Source organism: Thamnophis sirtalis, unplaced genomic scaffold (assembly GCF_051295495.1).
Source record: "Thamnophis sirtalis isolate CommonGarterSnake01/CBP01778 unplaced genomic scaffold, rThaSir2_p1.2 scaffold_2, whole genome shotgun sequence".
Lineage (NCBI taxonomy): Eukaryota > Metazoa > Chordata > Lepidosauria > Squamata > Natricidae > Thamnophis > Thamnophis sirtalis.
Window position 1 is genome coordinate 164993818 of NW_028261382.1, and position 18628 is coordinate 165012445.

Below are 18628 nucleotides of genomic sequence, written 5' to 3' on the forward strand. Positions count from 1 at the left end.
ATCAAACAAAACTGCTTATTGTTTGCAGACACACAATTTCTGTATGAAGGCTCTGAGCAATCCTCTTTATGTGGATTATCAACTTGTTTGAGACATGAACGTTGTTTACATACATATGAAATACAATTTCTTCAGTAACAGATTAACTCACGGCAGATTGTGTAGGCTGTTGTTTTTTATTCCTTTTAGGCCTAAGTTTAGTAAAATGCTCCAGCTTTTTTCCTTCCTCCGAAGGTAGTTCTGAAATGAGCCCAGAAGTCCGTTTGTCAAACCTCCCAGAATGGAATGGTGGGTCCTCTATATGAATAGGAACTTCTTCTAATGCTTTATCAAGGTCAAACTCCATCTCTAAAGAAAAAGTTTAAAACATATTAGGGTTATATTTCTCTTCCCAGTCATAGCTTTTTTTGTAAAGACTCAAGTCAAACTCAACTCATGAAAGACTGCTCTAGAGTGTCTAAGTAGTCTTCTTAATAACAGTATGGGCTTGTTGTGGGATGTTTTTCATTTTTTCAGTTTGGCTCACAGCGACAGTTTTATAAATAATTGAGAAAAAGCATCACTCCAAAAAAAATAAGCTTACCAAAAGCTCTGGATACAGGCCTTAACATTCGACTGTGGATGCTCTTCCTTTTAGATTTGGGAGTCATCTATAGATAAAATGGAAAAATAACATAATTGCCTTTTGGGAAATAATTAGTAATAAGTAGTAGAAAATAAGTAGAAATAAGTAGTTAAATTAACTATAGTACTGCAACGATCAAAACAACTATGAAACATGAAGCAAAATAGCAATTGGATGACAGTAATCAATATTTATATTGATTGTAGTATTGGAAATACGCCAAGCTTGATGTTAAACTGTGAAGTGAAAATGCAACATTCTATTTTGTTTATTAATGTGGCTGAAAAATGAGCTTTACATAAGTCCTACATCTCTACTGGGCCTTTTTTAAGAATGAACAAAATCTTACAGCATCCTTATTTTTAAAAAAAGCAGAAATGTTAGTCTGAACATTCAGGGTACCATTCAGTGATGCTTTTTGTTTGTTGATATCATACCTCAAATATATTCAATAACCAAAGTCACATTTCTGAGATGTTAAAATGCGACATAATCTCCATCATTAATTTGCACAGTATTATTTTGAGAAAATATAAAAACCTGGGACTTCTGAAAAGAAACAGCAAATTAAGGATGGCTCCACTAAAAGCTAAAAAAGGAGCTGACAACCATAGCACAATTAACAGCCAGTAAGTAGAGCAGCCCTTTCCAGACAAGGAGAGAAGCTGAGATTTCCCAAAAGCTCTGCTTACAATTGTTCTTCTCCAGGTCTTTAGATGTTTTATAATTTTGAAAAGGGGGAGACATGAAGACCTCATAGTTTTCCCTCAAAGTATTATTTGTGAGGCATTCCTTAACTGATTAGTTCAGGCTACTATGGTAAAGATGAAAGAAATCACTTGAAAGCAGTGTACATTTGAAATATAATTTTAGCGAACTACATTTAATACAAATAAAATACCCAGCACTGCTATCATGCTGTTTTCTTGCAATTTTTAAGAGCAATATTTTAAAAATACTATACATAGTTTGAGAGTATTTATTTATTTATTTATTCAAACAAATATTTACATTCATTTTTATTTCTCTCAGTGAAACATGCCTGCCTTCCTTCCTTTTCCCAGGCCAACGAAAACCCAGATACAAAACTTAGTACACCAAGTACATGGTGAGATAGACTTGGAAGAATAAGGAATAAAAATATTGTAGAAACCTATTTCAACAGACCAGTTATTACTAAGACCTTGATTAATTGTTTTAATTGTTGCCCACAATTGGTCTTTTAGGAAGAATTTTGAACTTTTTTGGTTACAGAAGCAACTAATTGTTCGGGCAAATGTAAAGTGCCAGGTGTTTTGGAGCCTCACTTCTTCCCTTCAATACATGGAATTTAAAAATTATCTCAATCATAACAGTACAATGCTATACACTTCTCCTAACCATAGCCGATAATCTAAAGAGAGGATGAAGAAACATATCGCATATAGTATTATAAAACAGGGATACAATTCACTAAACTGGAGAAATACAGAGGTATCTTAGCAGAGAACAGACAGTTTTAAGAAAGAAAGATAGCCATAATCTTTGGAGAGATAATTGTAATTTTTACTTAGAGCAAAATAAAAATTAAAGTAGACATTAATTAATTCTAGTTCAAGATTTTGAATATTTTCGTTATCCTGCTGTATCAAATGCACCAAGGGTAGTCAATTTGTGAGTGTAGAGCTTCAGGAAAACCCATGGAGGTTTCTCATTCAATTGCTGTCAGTTTTTGATAAGTAAGTAGAAATTACTAAATGTAGCTACATGATGAGAAAGGATTGGTATTTTTTTTTACAACTATGTAATCCCTTGCTTTGGGTTGGTGTTGGGGCTAGGCATTTATTAGTCAGATGCCCTTCCTGATGCCTATGCGGAGTTCACAGCAGATATTTTCTCTTTGCATTCTGATAGAAAAACATGTCACTGCCTAGGACTGAATTCTCAACCTTCTGAATGGGAAGTGAGAACCTTCACCTCTAGGCCACCATGCCACTCGAGAAAGTTTTGGTAATAAAAGGGAAAATAGTAGTAGGTAGATAGTAGGCATATTTAAGAAAATGGATTTCTAGGAACATGTTCTCTTTTCACCAAACTCTTTTCCATTTGCACTCTCCTCATACTATCCCCAAGACTCACTTGTGAGCCTTGCCCTCTATAGTTCCCAATTAATGATATACACTTTGGTGTAGAAAATGAATATATGTAGCAAAATAAAGTTACAATAAATGGCAAACATTGATAGAAATAGTAAAGCATGCAATTTATTTCTTTGATCATTGTGAGTTTCCTTACCTATATTTCTACAAAATGTATATCTTGGCCATGCTTTTTAATGGGCTACAACAAAGTTTTAGATATTGTGAGTTTTCACACTAGCACAATCTGATTACCTACATTATCATCTAAGTCACCAGTCCTCAACCTTTCCAGCATCGTGGCGTGGCTGGAGGCGGGAGAGAAGAGGAGGTGGTTCTGTGTGAGTGGCAGTGCTTATGTGCGCAAGCTCACATAAATGGAGTTGTGTGCAAGCGCCCACTGCTCATGGAAGTGGAGCTGTGCACACATACATGTTCACTTGCCACTCGTGTGGCCTGGAGGTTGGGGACCCCTGATCGAGTTAAATCAATCTGATTACCTAAGTTGTCATCTAAAACATCTGTATATAAGAAATGCATTTTTAATATTCATTTACTGATTTAATATAGAAATCAGAGGCAGGAAGAGGAAAAGCAATCAGGAAAAGGAAACAAAAAAACCCCCAATATGTTGAGAATCATATAGCTAAATTTTTAAACACACCATTAAGTCTGGATCACAAGAAATAATATTGATAATATTTTCCATTACGTTAGCTTAGAACAGAAAACAAATACAAATGGATAAGTTAAGATTATGGAGTGGGTTTTACTGTCTTCCAAACACTGACAAGTAATTGTCTTTATCTAGTTCATAAGAAAAAGGAACACATAACAACACTATAAAACTGGGGTTGCACTGCTTTTATGACATTAAAAAAATGTTATGTTCCCACACTGCTTGATAAATTCATAATTTACGGGTTTGGGAATATATAAATAATACCATCTCACATTAATTGCATATTAATTTTTTAACAGCATGATAATGAAGTGGTGGATATCAACCCAAAGTAGAACAACAGGAGAACAAACCTATGCCATATGGGTAAACATTGTTAGATTATTTATATTGAGACTAATTGCCAACACTTGTAACATATTCTTTGGACATCCCTAAAATGTGAAAAAGCATTTTTATCTGAAATAAAAAAAATTGATATTTATACATCGAAAGGTGAAACAATGATCTTTGAAACAGGTATTTAAAAGAATCCAAACAACATTTAAAATTATTACAAATGTCTGAACTGTTATACAAAATGATTAAATAGATAATTGGACTTAGCATCTATATGTCAGGATGATTGTCGATATTTATGCATCAAGATTTAATGAATCAGACAACCGCTTGCACAATTACTAGCTTCCAAAATCACAATTATTGATGGAACATGAAAAAAATCTCACTTAGAAAAGCACAATTGTAGACTTTCAATAGTACTGGAGAAAGAATCCAGTATTTCTTCTAATATTCAACAAGATAACCACCAAGATACCAAACTAAGTAGACAGATTGATCATCTATAATCTCATAAGCAGCATATAAGCTTATTCAAGAAAACTGAATAACTTCTCTTTGCTGATATGTAACATTAATATTCAGTTCAGAGTATATTTAAACATGATTTATTGTGCCAAAATCATTGTAAGTTTTACTTTGACTATCTTAAATAGCCAAGATATTTTTACAATCTTGAACTGTTTCTGCTGTGAGGTTATTAATTTTATCAGATCTTTCAATTGATCTCAATTTGTTTTATATAATTCAATAAATATTTTATTGCAAGTGTATAAAGAGCATTAACTTCCAGTTTAGTTTTATACATTGTAATTCTGATGTAGGTTACCTTGCATATGTATGCAAAAGATCACACAAAAGTTAATTCCATACTTTATAACTTTGACTTTTTTCTTATACAGGTAGTCCTTGACTTATCATCATAGTAGAAGCCACAATTTATATTGTTAAGTGAGACATTTGTTAAGTGAGTTTGCCCCATTTTATGACCTTTTTTGTCAAGTGAATCACTGCAGTTGATAAAGTGGGTAATATAGTTGTTAAGTGAATCCAGCTTCCCTATTGACTTTACTTGTCAGGAGGTCACACAAGGTGATCACTGAATCTTGGGACACAGCAATGGTCATAAATATGAACCAGCTGCCAACCATATGAATTTTCATCACGTGAGCATGGGAATGCTGCAAAGGTCATAACTGTGAAAAACGGTCATATGTTACTTTTTCAGTGTTGTTGTAACTTTGAATGGTCTCAAAATGAACAAAGTAAGTTGAGGACCATCTGTAGTTTTAAAACAATAATATAATAATATATGTATGCCTCAAAAGAGTGCCAAACAATAGATTTGCAAAATCTCTCTTTCCTTTCCTCCCTTCCTGCACACTTCCAGGCACTTCCTGTTTCCTGGGGTCTATTGGAACCACTGTCCCAGCTTAGGAGTTACAGCTCCAAGTGTGCTCCTACCACCACTGAGACCACTTTGGCCTTTACTTCTTTTCTACTTCCTCCTTCAGGCCCCGATACTCCTACTTGTTATAACCTTTCTTCTTAATGCTGCTGTCACTTGGCACTGCTACATCTTTCACTACAGCTTTTGTTCTTTGCTACCACCATGAAGACTGTTTGACTGGCCAGTATCTGCCTGTCCTTGTATGTTCTCTCTTTCTCTAAATTAATATGCATGCTTGCCATAATTTCCATACAAGAATTAGATTTATGTAGAACTAGCCAACCTGTGCCGTATTGGGTCATCACTTCAGAGATATTTCTGTACTTAAATAGAGAAATGCAACGAACAAGCAAACAAAAAAGCAGAGGGACCATGAGTGACTTCCAACTTTCTGCCAGCTTCATTATTGAGGAGCATCAGAAATCTTCCTTTCCCTTCCCAGCAGACAGGCAAGTAGCTGCCGATAGATGGGAAGTTGGATTGCAAGATTGGCTGAGAAACTTGTCACAGAAAGTTGAAAATGAGGATCATGTGCCTACTGCAGCAGCCCAGAAGCACCAGAAGAACTGAAGTGACCACAACTTTCCCAAATTTTATTTCTTCTTTGGGAGACATGATTGAGGATTTTGGATAGATGTTGTAAGTTAGCTCAGTTGAAGTACCTTAGTTCAAAAATTGTTGTCTTATAAGGCACTGTTTTGTCCAGTTAAAGATCATGACGAGAGTCTTAATAATAGAAAGATCAGATCCACAATAAAAAGATATTCAAAATATTTATAAAATATACTTAAATGGGATCATCATAATTAATAACTGCAGCACATATATTAAAATGCTAAATCACAATAATAAACAAATATTCTTCATGATCACTTTGTCCCTAGCCGAAATATTTAATGACAACGCACAGTAGATATAGACACTGGGAAGAACAAATAAGAATACAAGAAATATACAAATCCGGGTCTTTGTAAATTGCAAAAATGTAACATGTAACAATGTTGTACCTGTTTCTTTAAGTCATACTGTAAAATGTGATTGGTTGCTGTTTTCCTCAATCAGCCATAAGAGGGAGCAAGAATGACTGTAAGCTCACTCTGTTTGTTAGATGCTGGGCTGAACTGATCTGAGTGCAGTGAGCTATTGTAAGTTTTGCAACTGTTAGCAAACTTTGAATGCCAAACTGATTATATGATACTGGATTATGTTATTTGGATTATCCCTTAACTGAAAGATGTTGATGTTTTATCCGTGTAGGACTTGGACTGTCTGATGGACTCTGATACCTCTATTTCCACGAAAGTAAAAGCCTATTTAAACTGCAGTGGCTCTGTAAGCTGGTTTGTGTGTTCTCCAACACAACTCTCACAACACTTCTCTGAATGCACTCGCTCTCCCAACGGGGAGCTTATCTAACACTATGGATTGAAAAATCTGAGACCAGAATGCTGCAAGGTTTTATTAGCACACATTTTTAAATAAACCAATCTTATTAACATTTTCTGGAATACAACTGGAACAAAGTTATACTGTAAAATAAATCAGATTCTATTAAAATGTGTGTCATATAATACATGCACACATATTTTATAAAATAATATTCTGAAGAACAATGCCAGTTTCTATGAATTTTTAAATAAAAAAAATAGGCAAACAGTTATGACTTTACACTTTATAATTACTACATCAAACTAAAATATGTTAAAGTGAATTAACATCAAAAGTTTTATAAGGAGAAAAAGTAAAACAATACATGAGGAACAAATGCAAAACTGACAAACACTGAAAACAAAAGTTTTCAGCTATCATGGCTATTTCAGTGAAAAAAGAAGCAAGATCTTCCTTTTCCAAGCAATGTTCTATTTCTAAATAAAATTATATTTATCAAAATAAGTATTTCTCTGATCTAAACAAACTGTAATTTATATTTTAAAATACAGAGTGTCGGTTTTGTTTTTAAGGAACATCTTATATTCCACTGCTTAGCATAATTAGAGCTGAAGTTACTGCAAAACACTTAAATACAGTACACTCTCTGTTTCTGCTGCCTCTTGTGCCCAGGAGCCTTTCAAACTTGCTGAATGGATTTTCATTCTGGTCAGATGCAATCAGTTTTTCTTTCCTCTTTTCCAAAGAGCAAATATAGCATGCCAAGCACAAAAAAAATCTATGTAATTGGAAGTTCATGACCATACAGTGAAAAAAAAATACTTTGATTCTTTAAAACTTTCATTTCATTAAACGGATATGAATATTAATAAAATTTAATCTGTGTTAAACCGTTTTATGTGAATATTTTGCCTGGTTGTAGATTTGCCTTGTGAAGTATGTTTTAAATTCACTGCACATCAAGCTAGCTAAAACTTCCTGTAAAATTGAACTTGGTTCCAAATAGCTGCTTATTTCTCCCTGTAATGGCACAGTGTATGTTCCCAAGAGTTTTGTAAGACAGCTGAAAAACAAATGGAGCAAGAAAGGAAAGTAAGCTAGAAATAGCAGAACTTAAAAAAAAATACTTACACTTGTACAGCAGAGAGTCTCCATGCAGCCAAAAGAGAAAGATAAAAGAATATGAATGGACAGCAGAAAAAGCGGAATCAGCTTTGGAGGAGAGAAGGAGGGGGCAAGCCGTGCCGAAACTTGGCAAATAAAAAATATAAAAGCGGAACTATGCAAAAATGAGAGACAAACTTTTTGCATTAAGAAAAAAACAAGCAAACACAGCAATAGCTCTACATCAGATGTATTCTATATCAGGGGTCTCCAACCTTGGCAACTATAAGCCTGGAGGATTTCAACTCCCCAGCCAGCTGGATGGGAATTTTGGGAATTGAAGTCCTCCAGACTTAAAGTTGCTTAGGTTGGAGACCCCTGCTCTATCTAAAAATCTCCATCCAGATTAATTCTTTGAAGAGTGTATGAATTGAACTGCACAGGTGAACAGAAGTGGAAAGGTTAAATGAAGATCTTTCCTATAGGATTTCATAGTACTTGCAGGGGAATTTAAAGATTTTTCATGTAGAATTTCACAGCTCTTCGCAAATTTTTTGAAAATCTTAATTTTTAATGGCATGAATGCATGTGGTAATTGTCAAGATGAGGCTCTCAAATCACACAACTCCAGGAGTTTTTATTCACCTATGTTGTATCGACCATTCAGACACATTCAGGAATGTAAAAGGATGTTGAGTGCTTGTCTGGTCAAGTCAGCCTTTTGCTAAAGGGCAATATAAAAGTTTCACATACTTTTAATGATCTTGAGCAGAAAATAAAGAAACTCTAAATTATTTTTCAACCTCCCTGGGAATTAGTCTAGAATTATATTATGTTCATATACATTATGGGGAAAATGCAAGGTAGAAGCAGGAACACATCAATTACTCTTTTTGTCATGTCTCCAATGAGAAAAAATTTCATACATAAATTTGCTTCATTTAAGTTTTTTTTTAATTTAATTTTTGAAACAGGGACTAAATCATTTATATAATATTTGTCAGAAAAAAAATGTAAGAGGGATAAGATATCCTTTCTAGAACCTTCAAACCTTTAAATATCATTTTAAACCAAATGACTCTAAATCTGTTCCTCTGAAACTTTCTAAATGACCCTATTAATGGTATTGCAATGTTTGCAAATTTCATTTCATTCTAAAAATATAACAATATTTCTTATTGTAAGCATTCAAAATGAGTCAATAGAAATCTAAAATAAAACCACCTTAGATAGATAGCAGCAAACATGTCATTTATAAGAAATGTTCTTATATCAGTCCCTGAACTCAAATTTTAATGACAAAAATGTACTGTACAGTAATGAGAATAATTATTTACAAAGAATATGAAGATTCTTGAAACATGCATAGGTTAGGGCAACAGGCTAGAAACCAGGAACCTGAGAATTCTAGTCCTGCCTTAGGTATGAAAGCCAGCTGGGTGACTTTGGACCAGCCACTCTCTCAACCCAACTCATCTAACAGGATTGTTGTGAGGAAAATAGGAGGAGAAAGAAGTATAAGCTATACCACCTTCAGTTATTTATTAAAAAATAAAGGCAGTATATAATTAAATAAATCAACTTCTATTGTAAATCTCTTGGTTCTAAAAATATTGTAGGAATTGTTTTTCTTTTTAGTTCTTTAGATATTTTAATTTTTACCAGTTTTATACTTTGTTTTCTTTTGGCATTGTGGTGTCATTAAGATTTGATGTGTGATTTCTATTTTAAACAAAACAAAACCACCCACAAAAACAAATAAGGGATCACTGCTGTTCAGAAATGTGGTATTAACCTATAAAGCCCAACATGACTTGGCTTATTGCTACTTTTAAGATAATCTCTTCTTACAGAATCTGCCCATCTTATACAAACACCTGGGAAAGTTAAGCAAGATAATCCTCTTTGGTGGTAACCTGATATTATGAACGTTTTTCTTTTTCACGCTAGTCTAACATTATTGGATTAATTTGGTCCACATGCTTGATATTAGATCAAGAAGTTCCAGTTTAGCCTTAGAAACGTACAATGAATGAGAAGTGAAATGGTTTCAGCCATTTGCATAAATTAAAAAAGTAATCCTGTTTATATAATATTTGGGCAATTATAGTGGAGTTGCTTTCTTTCTGAGAAATAGACTTTTACAATGAATGATGCTCTCAACTACTCTTTGATAGATAGTCCTTCTGGCTGTTCGGACAAGAGTATTTAGAATTTTTATTCAAACATAAAATTGCTGAATTCTGTGTCCAAGGTGCAAAATTTTTGCTATGTTCAAACCTGACAACAGAAGTTATTAACTGAGATATAGTTTTTTTTCTCAGATTGAATTTGGTTATTTTCACTTATATCCTCAAATAAAATGTTATTTGTTCATTCAAATAATATATTTTGCCTAAAGATATATATTTACAGCAAAAAGAAAGAACAAAAAGTCATATTGTATTCATATGATTTAATGTTGCAACCAAAGTAAATGAACTGTGGAATTCTGATACAAAATTGAATGGCAAACAACCTATTTTAGTATGTACAGGTGAAACTTGAAAAATTAGAATATCATGCAAAATTCATTTATTTCAGTAATGCAACTTAAAAGGTGAAACTAATATATGAGATAGACTCATTACATGCAAAGCAAGATAGTTCAAGCCGTGATTTGTCGTAATTGTGATGATTATGGCTTACAGCTCAAGAAAACCCCAAATCCACAATCTCAGAAAATTAGAATATTGTGAAAAGGTGCAATATTCTAGGCTCAAAGTGCCCCACTCTAATCAGCTAATTAAGCCATAACACCTGCAAAGGGTTCCTGAGCCTTTAAATGGTCTCTCAGCCTGGTTCAGTAGGAATCACAATCATGGGAAAGACTGCTGACCTGACAGTTGTGCAGAAAACCATTATTGACACCCTCCATAAGGAGGGAAAGCCTCAAAAGGTAACTGCAAAAGAAGTTGGATGTTCCCAAAGTGCTGTATCAAAGCACATTAATTGAAAGTTATGTGGAAGGGAAAAGTGTGGAAGAAAAAGGTGCACAAGCAGCAGGGATGACCGCAGCCTGGAGAGGATTGTCAGGAAAAGGTCATTCAAAAGTGTTGGGGACTTTCAGAAGGAGTGGACTGAGGCTGGAGTCAGTGCATCAAGAGTCACCACACACAGACGGATCCTGGACATGGGCTTCAAATGTCATATTCTTGTTGTCAAGCTGCTCCTGAACAACAAACAACGTCAGAAGCGTCTTACCTGGGCTACAGAAAAACAGACCTGGTCTGTTACTCAGTGGTCCAAAGTCCTCTTTTCTGATGAGAGCAACTTTTGCATCTCATTTGGAAACCAAGAACCCATGGAGGAGGAATGGAGAGGCACACACTGCAAGATGCTTGAAGTGCAGTGTGAAGCTTTCACAGTCTGTATTGATTTGGGGAGCCATGTCATCTGCTGGTGTTGGTCCACTGTGCTTCATTAAATCCAGGGTCAACACAGCCGTCTACCAGGAGATTTTGGAGCACATCATGCTTCCTTCCGCAGAAGAGCTTTATGGGGATGCTGACTTCATTTTCCAGCAGGACTTGGAATCTGCCCACACTGCCAAAAGCACCAAAAACTGGTTCAATGACGGGGTGCTTGATTGGCCAGCAAACTCGCCTGACCTGAACCCCATAGAGAATCTATGGGGCATCGCCAAGAGAAAGATGACAGACATGAGACCGAACAATACAGAAGAGCTGAAGGCCGCTATTAAAGCATCCTGGTCTTCCATAATACCTCGGCAGTGCCCTAGGCTGAAAGCTTTCATGCCACGCCGCATTGAGGCAGTAATTGCTGCAAAAGCGGTCCAAACCAAGTACTGAGTACATATGCATGCTTATACTTTTCAGAGATCCGATATTGTTCTATGTACCATCCTTGTTTTATTGATTGCATGTAATATTCTAATTTTCTGAGATTATGGATTTGAGGTTTTCATGAGCTGTAAGCCATAATCATCACAATTATGACAAATCACAGCTTGAACTATCTTGCTTTGCATGTACTGAGTCTATCTCATATATTAGTTTCACCTTTTAAGTTGCATTACTGAAATAAATGAACTTTTGCACAATATTCTAAGTTTTCGAGTTTCACCTGTAGAATGAAGCCTCCAAGTAAACTGGCTTGGTCTCAATAATCCTCAGTTTAACCAAGGCCTTTCTAATCACGAACAACACTAATTATGAAGAAAGCTAGGCAATGTGTTTTTAAAAAATTCAGTGTATAAAGCCATAAAACAAAGCTTCCTTGGCATTAGATCTATTAAATAATTCCACTTTAGCTTTAGAAACACTGTAGGCAATTTCTCCTAATGTTAGTAGTCAAATGGTGTTTTTCAATTGTTTCTAAATCTGAGGTGCAAAAGTGAAAAAACACTTTTAAGTAATAAAAATGTTAAAATTTAAAAAATTTAGAATATTGGAAAGCAAAACATTATCATCCTCTTCATTTTTTGAAGAAATCTTTCAAAGCCTTAGATGGATCCAATAAGAATAATTAGGATTTCTACAGTTCAATGCTTTGCTTGTAAGTGCCCCTTGTATAGATAGTCCTTGACATATGACCACAATTGAGCTCAAAATTTCTGTTGCTAAGCAAGACAGATGTTAAATGAATTTTGCCCCATTTACAACCTTTCTTGCCACAGTTGTTAAGTGAATTACCAAGGTATTAAATTAGGAACATGGTTAAATGAATCTGGCTTCCCCATTGACTTTGCTTGTCAGAAAGTTGGAAAAGGTGATCACATGACCCCCAAGATACTGCAACCGTCATAATTGAGTCAGTGACCAAGTGTTTGAATGTTGATCACATGATCACAAGGGGATGCTGCAAGAGGTCATAAGTGTGAAAAACTGTCATGAGTCATTTTTTCCAGTGCCATTATAAATTTGAATGGTCATTAAATGAAGCATTGTAACTTGAGGACCATCGGTACTCTGAAAAAGGTCAAGAGTAGCATAAATAGGAACATACTATAAAATAGCTGACTTAGGTAACTTTCAGTTAATTCATATTGTATAATTGATTATTTTTCCCTAACAGTCATTTTGCATTGAAGGTACGTATGATATTTTCCCAGTATATAACTATTAACCAAAAAAGATTGGCAGGGTGCTTTATCAAACAATTGCTGTGCTCTCCTTTTCATACATATGTCTTGGGGGGGGAAAAAGGGTGAACTCAAGGATACATTGGAAATAAAACATCCCCTACTAGAATAACAAACAGTGGCTAAAATGTATAAATAGAAATAAAATCTATTTAATATGAAGTTTGTCAAGCACTTTGTGTTCAAACTTACATTTATTCATTGTCAAATAAAAATCTATAGAACAAAAGAAAGAAAGGAAGGAAGAAAGAAAGAAAAAGAAGGAAGGAAAGAAGGGAGGGAGGGAGGAAATCACATTTAGTCAGGTTGTTGGAACATTTCCTATATTCTGGATTTTTTTATAAGGTACTTAATTCTTTTGTGAAAAATCTAATATACTAGTGTACACATACACTTCTGATTTATGAATACAGTAGCCATAAAGAACAATGATGTGCCTTTGTTTACAGATAATTAGTAGTAGATACCAAAACCCATCAGCAGCACAGTACACAAAGTTTATACTATCTGCATAATTACTTTTGATTATTTTATTTCAGTTCTGTTTTATACAGATAAAATCTTAATCAGTTTGCAATATTTAGCACAAAAAAACTGTAAACGAAGTTCATGGTACCTTAACAAGTAACAGTTTTATTATGATAGATTTCTATAAAATATAGCAGATACTTGTAGGAAAATATGAGGGGCTAAAGCCCTCATTTGATTGGTATTTATTCCAAGTAGTAGGTGAACCCAGGATTAAAAAAAAATGGCAGGACCAAGATTAAAGATAAATTTAATTCAATTTATAGCTAATATATTTAATATAACATTATTCTTGTCATATATTTATGAACATTCCCTACTGTATTAAAATTATTTTTAATATTAATTTTGGGGGAAGTTCCCTAATGAGCTCCAAAATCTAAGATTCAGATGTTCCTTATTGTGAATTACTACCAAGGATAAAACATCCATAAAGTTTAATTCATTTAGTATTATGAGCAAAAACATACAGCATGCCTGAATTAAAAAATAACCACAGTTAGGATTTATAAGGATTTCTAATAACAAATTACCAATATTTGGGTGATAACTTTTATAAACATACAAAAAGTTAGGTCCACTTAAATCAACATATATTGAAAATAATATGAACTAATTTCTGGAGGCAATCAATACTAAGATGTCAACATTCAGATATATGATAAATGGTAATGTACCAAATACCATAAACATTTAGGAAAGTAAATACGAAAAAAAAGTTATCATCTATTTATCTATAACTTTTTTTTATAATTGCTATAGTATATTTCTATGTTGAAAAGTGGGTGTCTGAATGAGCTAGAAAGTTTAAGAGATTTAGGCAAAGATTACAGATGTCTTACCATACATGTATCTAGGTCTTCAAAACGTTCCAGTTCAGTTAGCTCCTCAACTGTAATGATAGATCGTTTAGTAGATTTATCCTCTGCTAACTCAATGTCCAATGATTCCTGGTGAGGCAAGGGTTTACCTCGCCTGGTCAAATGATCAGCCTAGAGGAAAGGTTATAGTGAAAGCATTCTTTATAAAACAGAAATATCAATAATAAATATTTCTAAATAAAAGTTCCCAATGAATACAAGCGTATTAGACATACAATTAACCTGCTGCAAAAATGAGATGGGCTTGAAGACCATTTATCAGACACCTTGTTGGATGCTTTGGAATTCAGAATTAAGAGTTATTTGCAAAGCTGGGCTGTTCAAATTTCAATGGCTTCTAGCAAAGCAGAGCAATTGCCATAAACCATCACTGTCATATTGTTCTTACAAGAAGCTTCTCCCATTTGAACTCAGGGCTCATGTAACTTAACCCAATCCTATCTTCTCAGCTTTCTGAAAACAAGTTTAAATGTTACAGATGTTCAGGTATATGCTTATATCCTAAAAATGCTTATATCCTAAACTCAAACTTTTCTGTAATTTATCAACTTCTTCATAATATTTCCTTTCTGTACAACTGATCTTCTCCTTATTACCTGTATGTTGGATATATAGTCATGTTTTCTAAAGTATATAATCCAAAATTACAAGTATAAAACTATTACTCCCTAACATTTAGAAACCTGTTGTGGCCCAGCAGGAGCCATTGGAGCTGCCAACAGACTCCGATAGTGAGGGACCCTATGAGTCGGCTCTGGACGATGTGGAGGACCCTGGGCAGGGTTCAGACTCTGAGCAGGGACCAGAGAGCCTGGTTGGCCACCAGGAGGCACCTGAGGCATGGAGCAGCGGTGAAAGCCAATGGGAGTTTGTCCCTGACGTCAGGCCCTGGAGCAGTGGTGAAGACGTCAGGCCCTGGAGCAGTGGGGAGGAGCAAAGGGAGTTGGTCCTGGACACCAGGCAAAGATGGGCAGATAAGCGCCGGCAGCAATTATGGAGACATAGAAGATAATCGGGCCCAGGTAGTTGTGATTAGGCTCCTCCCGAGAGTGTATATAAGAAGAGACTTTGGGAGGAGACCTTTTGCAGGACACAACCGTTTTACTAAAGCTGGAGAAGCTCTTGTGTGTATTTCTTATCTGTGGGAGTCTGGGTTGCTGCCAAAGTCTTGTCTGTGAGTAATTACTGTGAATAAATTGGCTAACAGTAACCTTGTGTCGGCGTGACTCACTGTAGGGAGGGGGGGGGGTCAGAACAGAAACCCTTCTAGTAATGCAGCCTAAAATTGCATTAATATATTTTTATATACTGTATGCTATAATGGTTAATTATTTCGCTGCTTAAAATCAATTAGGTTTCTGAGATCTTTTTCATATGCATTAATATTACATTATCTCCGGTACTATGATTGTACATTGCATTTATTTATGCTTTAATGAGATTAACTATCCAGAATTTGCTCTTCCAAACTTGCCTTCTATATTAGCATATTGCATTTTTTTATTAATATCAGTTTTCCTGAAAGCCAATGTGTAAACTTGACCATGTTTAGCTCTGACCAGTAACCTATTAAATTTGTCAGGTAATATTAAAGAAATATTTCAGTTTGTGTCAGTTTGACATCAAGATAAACTATTTTTTCATAGGATTCACCTTCTTATGTTATTACATTGAGTGTAGCTATCTCATTCAGTGTAAATAGAAAGATACAGATAGATCTATATAGGCATTCTTCTTGAATAGGGCAGATGAATGTACTGAAGCAAGCAAATCATACTGAACTGTAGAATCAACTTAAATATATGAGATTGTATAAATGCATACCAGTTTATGATGACAATGAGACAGAGCATCAAGGATCTCATCTACTATTCGATCTGAGAGAAACGAAGCAACTGTCAGCTTTACTTCACTATGCAAAAATGGAAAATGAGAATACAAAATATGATTTTACAGTAGAAAATTTATATTACAGGTTATATGATGTATGCATTAGCTAGATATCCTTGGTTATCTAAAAATATATAAGAATATTCAAATAACATAAAAATTTCAAAAATAATTATCGATCTTAGAGAAGAGAAAAAGAATGTTGCATTAAGTCTCATCAAATGATATTGAGGTTTAAAACACAAGGGTGATTAATGAATGTAAGCTATAGCATATGATAAAACATATGCTACAATCACTTTAATAAATCTGGTGTGTTCACCTTTTTTCAATTCATTTATTTAACTTATTACAACTGCCAACTCTAACAGAAGCTAGGCTGCTTAAAAAATCTAAGTATATTATGGATTAAATCCTAAATATATTTCATTCCTCTTTTTCATAGTCATTTATTTGTACAGGAAAATAAATTACTGCTATATTATTATCACTCATTATTTTATGATTGCAAATTATTTTAATATATAATGAGCAAACAACCTAAACTGAATTGAATTACTTGTATTTACATCAACAATAGCTTAAGTACTTCATTTTCTTGGTGAGAGTCTAAGACTATTAAAATTGGGGGAGGGGGGAGACACAATTATCCATTTGTTTTAGTAGTAGTATTTAAATGAACAAAATGCCACACTATAACCACATGGTACAAATACAGGCAATTTACCCATAATTAATTATAACAACTCTTTGTTAATAAAAAGTGTTGTTTATAATTAAACTCTCATGAATCCAGTTTGACTCTTAGTGAGTAGTGGAAATATCTCCCCCTCTCATGACCTTTAGTATTTTAATTTGCTTTTAAAAAATCATAATTAAAAAATAAAATTTTAAGCTGAAGCCAAAAAAAGGCTTTTTTTGTCTGAAAAAGATGGGAACAGTTTTTAAAGATTAGGATTGTTATATTAAAGTAATTGTTCAAGGAAGTAGTAGGTTTTCTTAAACAAATTAAGTTATACACTCAGTCTATAGATGAATCTAGAAAGTAGTTTGGCTCACCTAATTTTATTAAGGATATCCATTCCCGACTGCTCCAAAAGGACATTTTTAACAAAGGTCCGAGGAATGGAAATTTTTTCAGTACATGCCTCAATCAAGTCTTGCCTTATATGTGCTTTCTTCATTGCACTTGGACACAGGTTTTCAGCTGCATCTACCATTGACTCAAGCAGTGTCTGCAGGAGAAAGCAATGGGAAGCAAACTTAAAAAAAATTTTTTTTACAGGAACCACAGAAGTATGTCATTTATAACACCATGTGCACTGTGTTTTGTAATCCAAAATTACAAAACAAATTATGAAGACTGTTAAGAGAATTCAATAATATCCTTTAGTACTAAGTTTATACTCAATTGGCTTGACAAGAGTCACTTTCCCTTATGAAAACTTAAAAGTTAGGGTGAAAAGCTATTCTAAAAATAGTAGGCAAAGTTATAAAGAACTGCTTATCAGATTCCTACAAAGAGCCAGATGGGGTAGACTGAAGTGAGAGACAAGATGAAATCTTAGTCTTCAAGAATAAAGACCTAGAGGCTTTATTAAGATAGACAAGGAAATGTTGGGAAATTGCACATGGTGTGACAGAAATTGCACAATTAAAAGTTAGGTTCAGCATAATGGGCACCACCTGACCTTGTCCAGTGCCTTGGACAATAAAAACTAGCATCATAGCTTAACATCTTGAATGGGTAAGCAGGACCCACCAGATACAAGTGGATACAAGTGGGATACAAGTTTCAATCTATGGGCTTAGGTCTCTATGGGAATAGGCAACTTTCAATTGGGTGTGTTTTGAAGTTACAATTCATCATATTGTGATCACATTTGAAAGTCCATTGCACATTAGAAGTGACAGCTTTACAATAAAATGCTTGGTCAACTTTGTGATAATCCTATTGGGACCAATATTTTTATCCTTTTTCATCAGGGGCAGAATATAAAGCAGTAAAATGTGCTTTTATTATTTATCTTTTAAAGCAGGTGTGTCCAACCTGAGGCTCATGGGCCACATGCGGCCCTGGACAGCTAGTAATGCAGCCGCACAAGATTGTAAACTTTTAACATTACATGTAGTCCTTGACTTACAACTGCAATTGAGCCCAAAATTTCTGTTGCTAAGTGAGATGGTAGTTGAGTGACTTTTACCCCATTTTATGATCTTTCTTGCCATAGTTGTTCAGTGAATCACTGCAGTTGTTAACATGGTTGTTAAATGACTCTGGCTTCCCCATTGTCAGAAGGTCACAAAAGGTTATCACATGACCTTGGGGCGCTGCAATTGCTGCAAATATGAGTCAGTTGTCAAGTGTCTGAATTCTGATGTGACCATGAGGATGCTGCAAAGGTTATAAGTGTGAAAAATAGTGATAAGTCACTTTTTCAGTGTCATTGTAACTTCAAATAGTCACTAAATGAATGGTT

The 18628-nt window shown here is 34.4% G+C and overlaps 1 protein-coding gene across 2 annotated transcripts in view; it reads right to left on the reverse strand.

Moving 5' to 3' along the window:
* Positions 1 to 18628, reverse strand: part of CARMIL1 (capping protein regulator and myosin 1 linker 1) — a 130332-nt gene that overhangs the window by 16710 nt on the left and 94994 nt on the right. For both annotated transcript variants that reach the window (XM_087707362.1, XM_087707363.1), the window contains 5 exons: positions 17208 to 17383; positions 16083 to 16170; positions 14220 to 14369; positions 584 to 650; positions 152 to 348 (listed from right to left, as the gene is read on the reverse strand). In XM_087707362.1, the coding sequence (XP_087563488.1) occupies positions 152 to 348; positions 584 to 650; positions 14220 to 14369; positions 16083 to 16170; positions 17208 to 17383 (678 nt within the window). The remainder of the gene's footprint in view (positions 1 to 151; positions 349 to 583; positions 651 to 14219; positions 14370 to 16082; positions 16171 to 17207; positions 17384 to 18628) is intronic.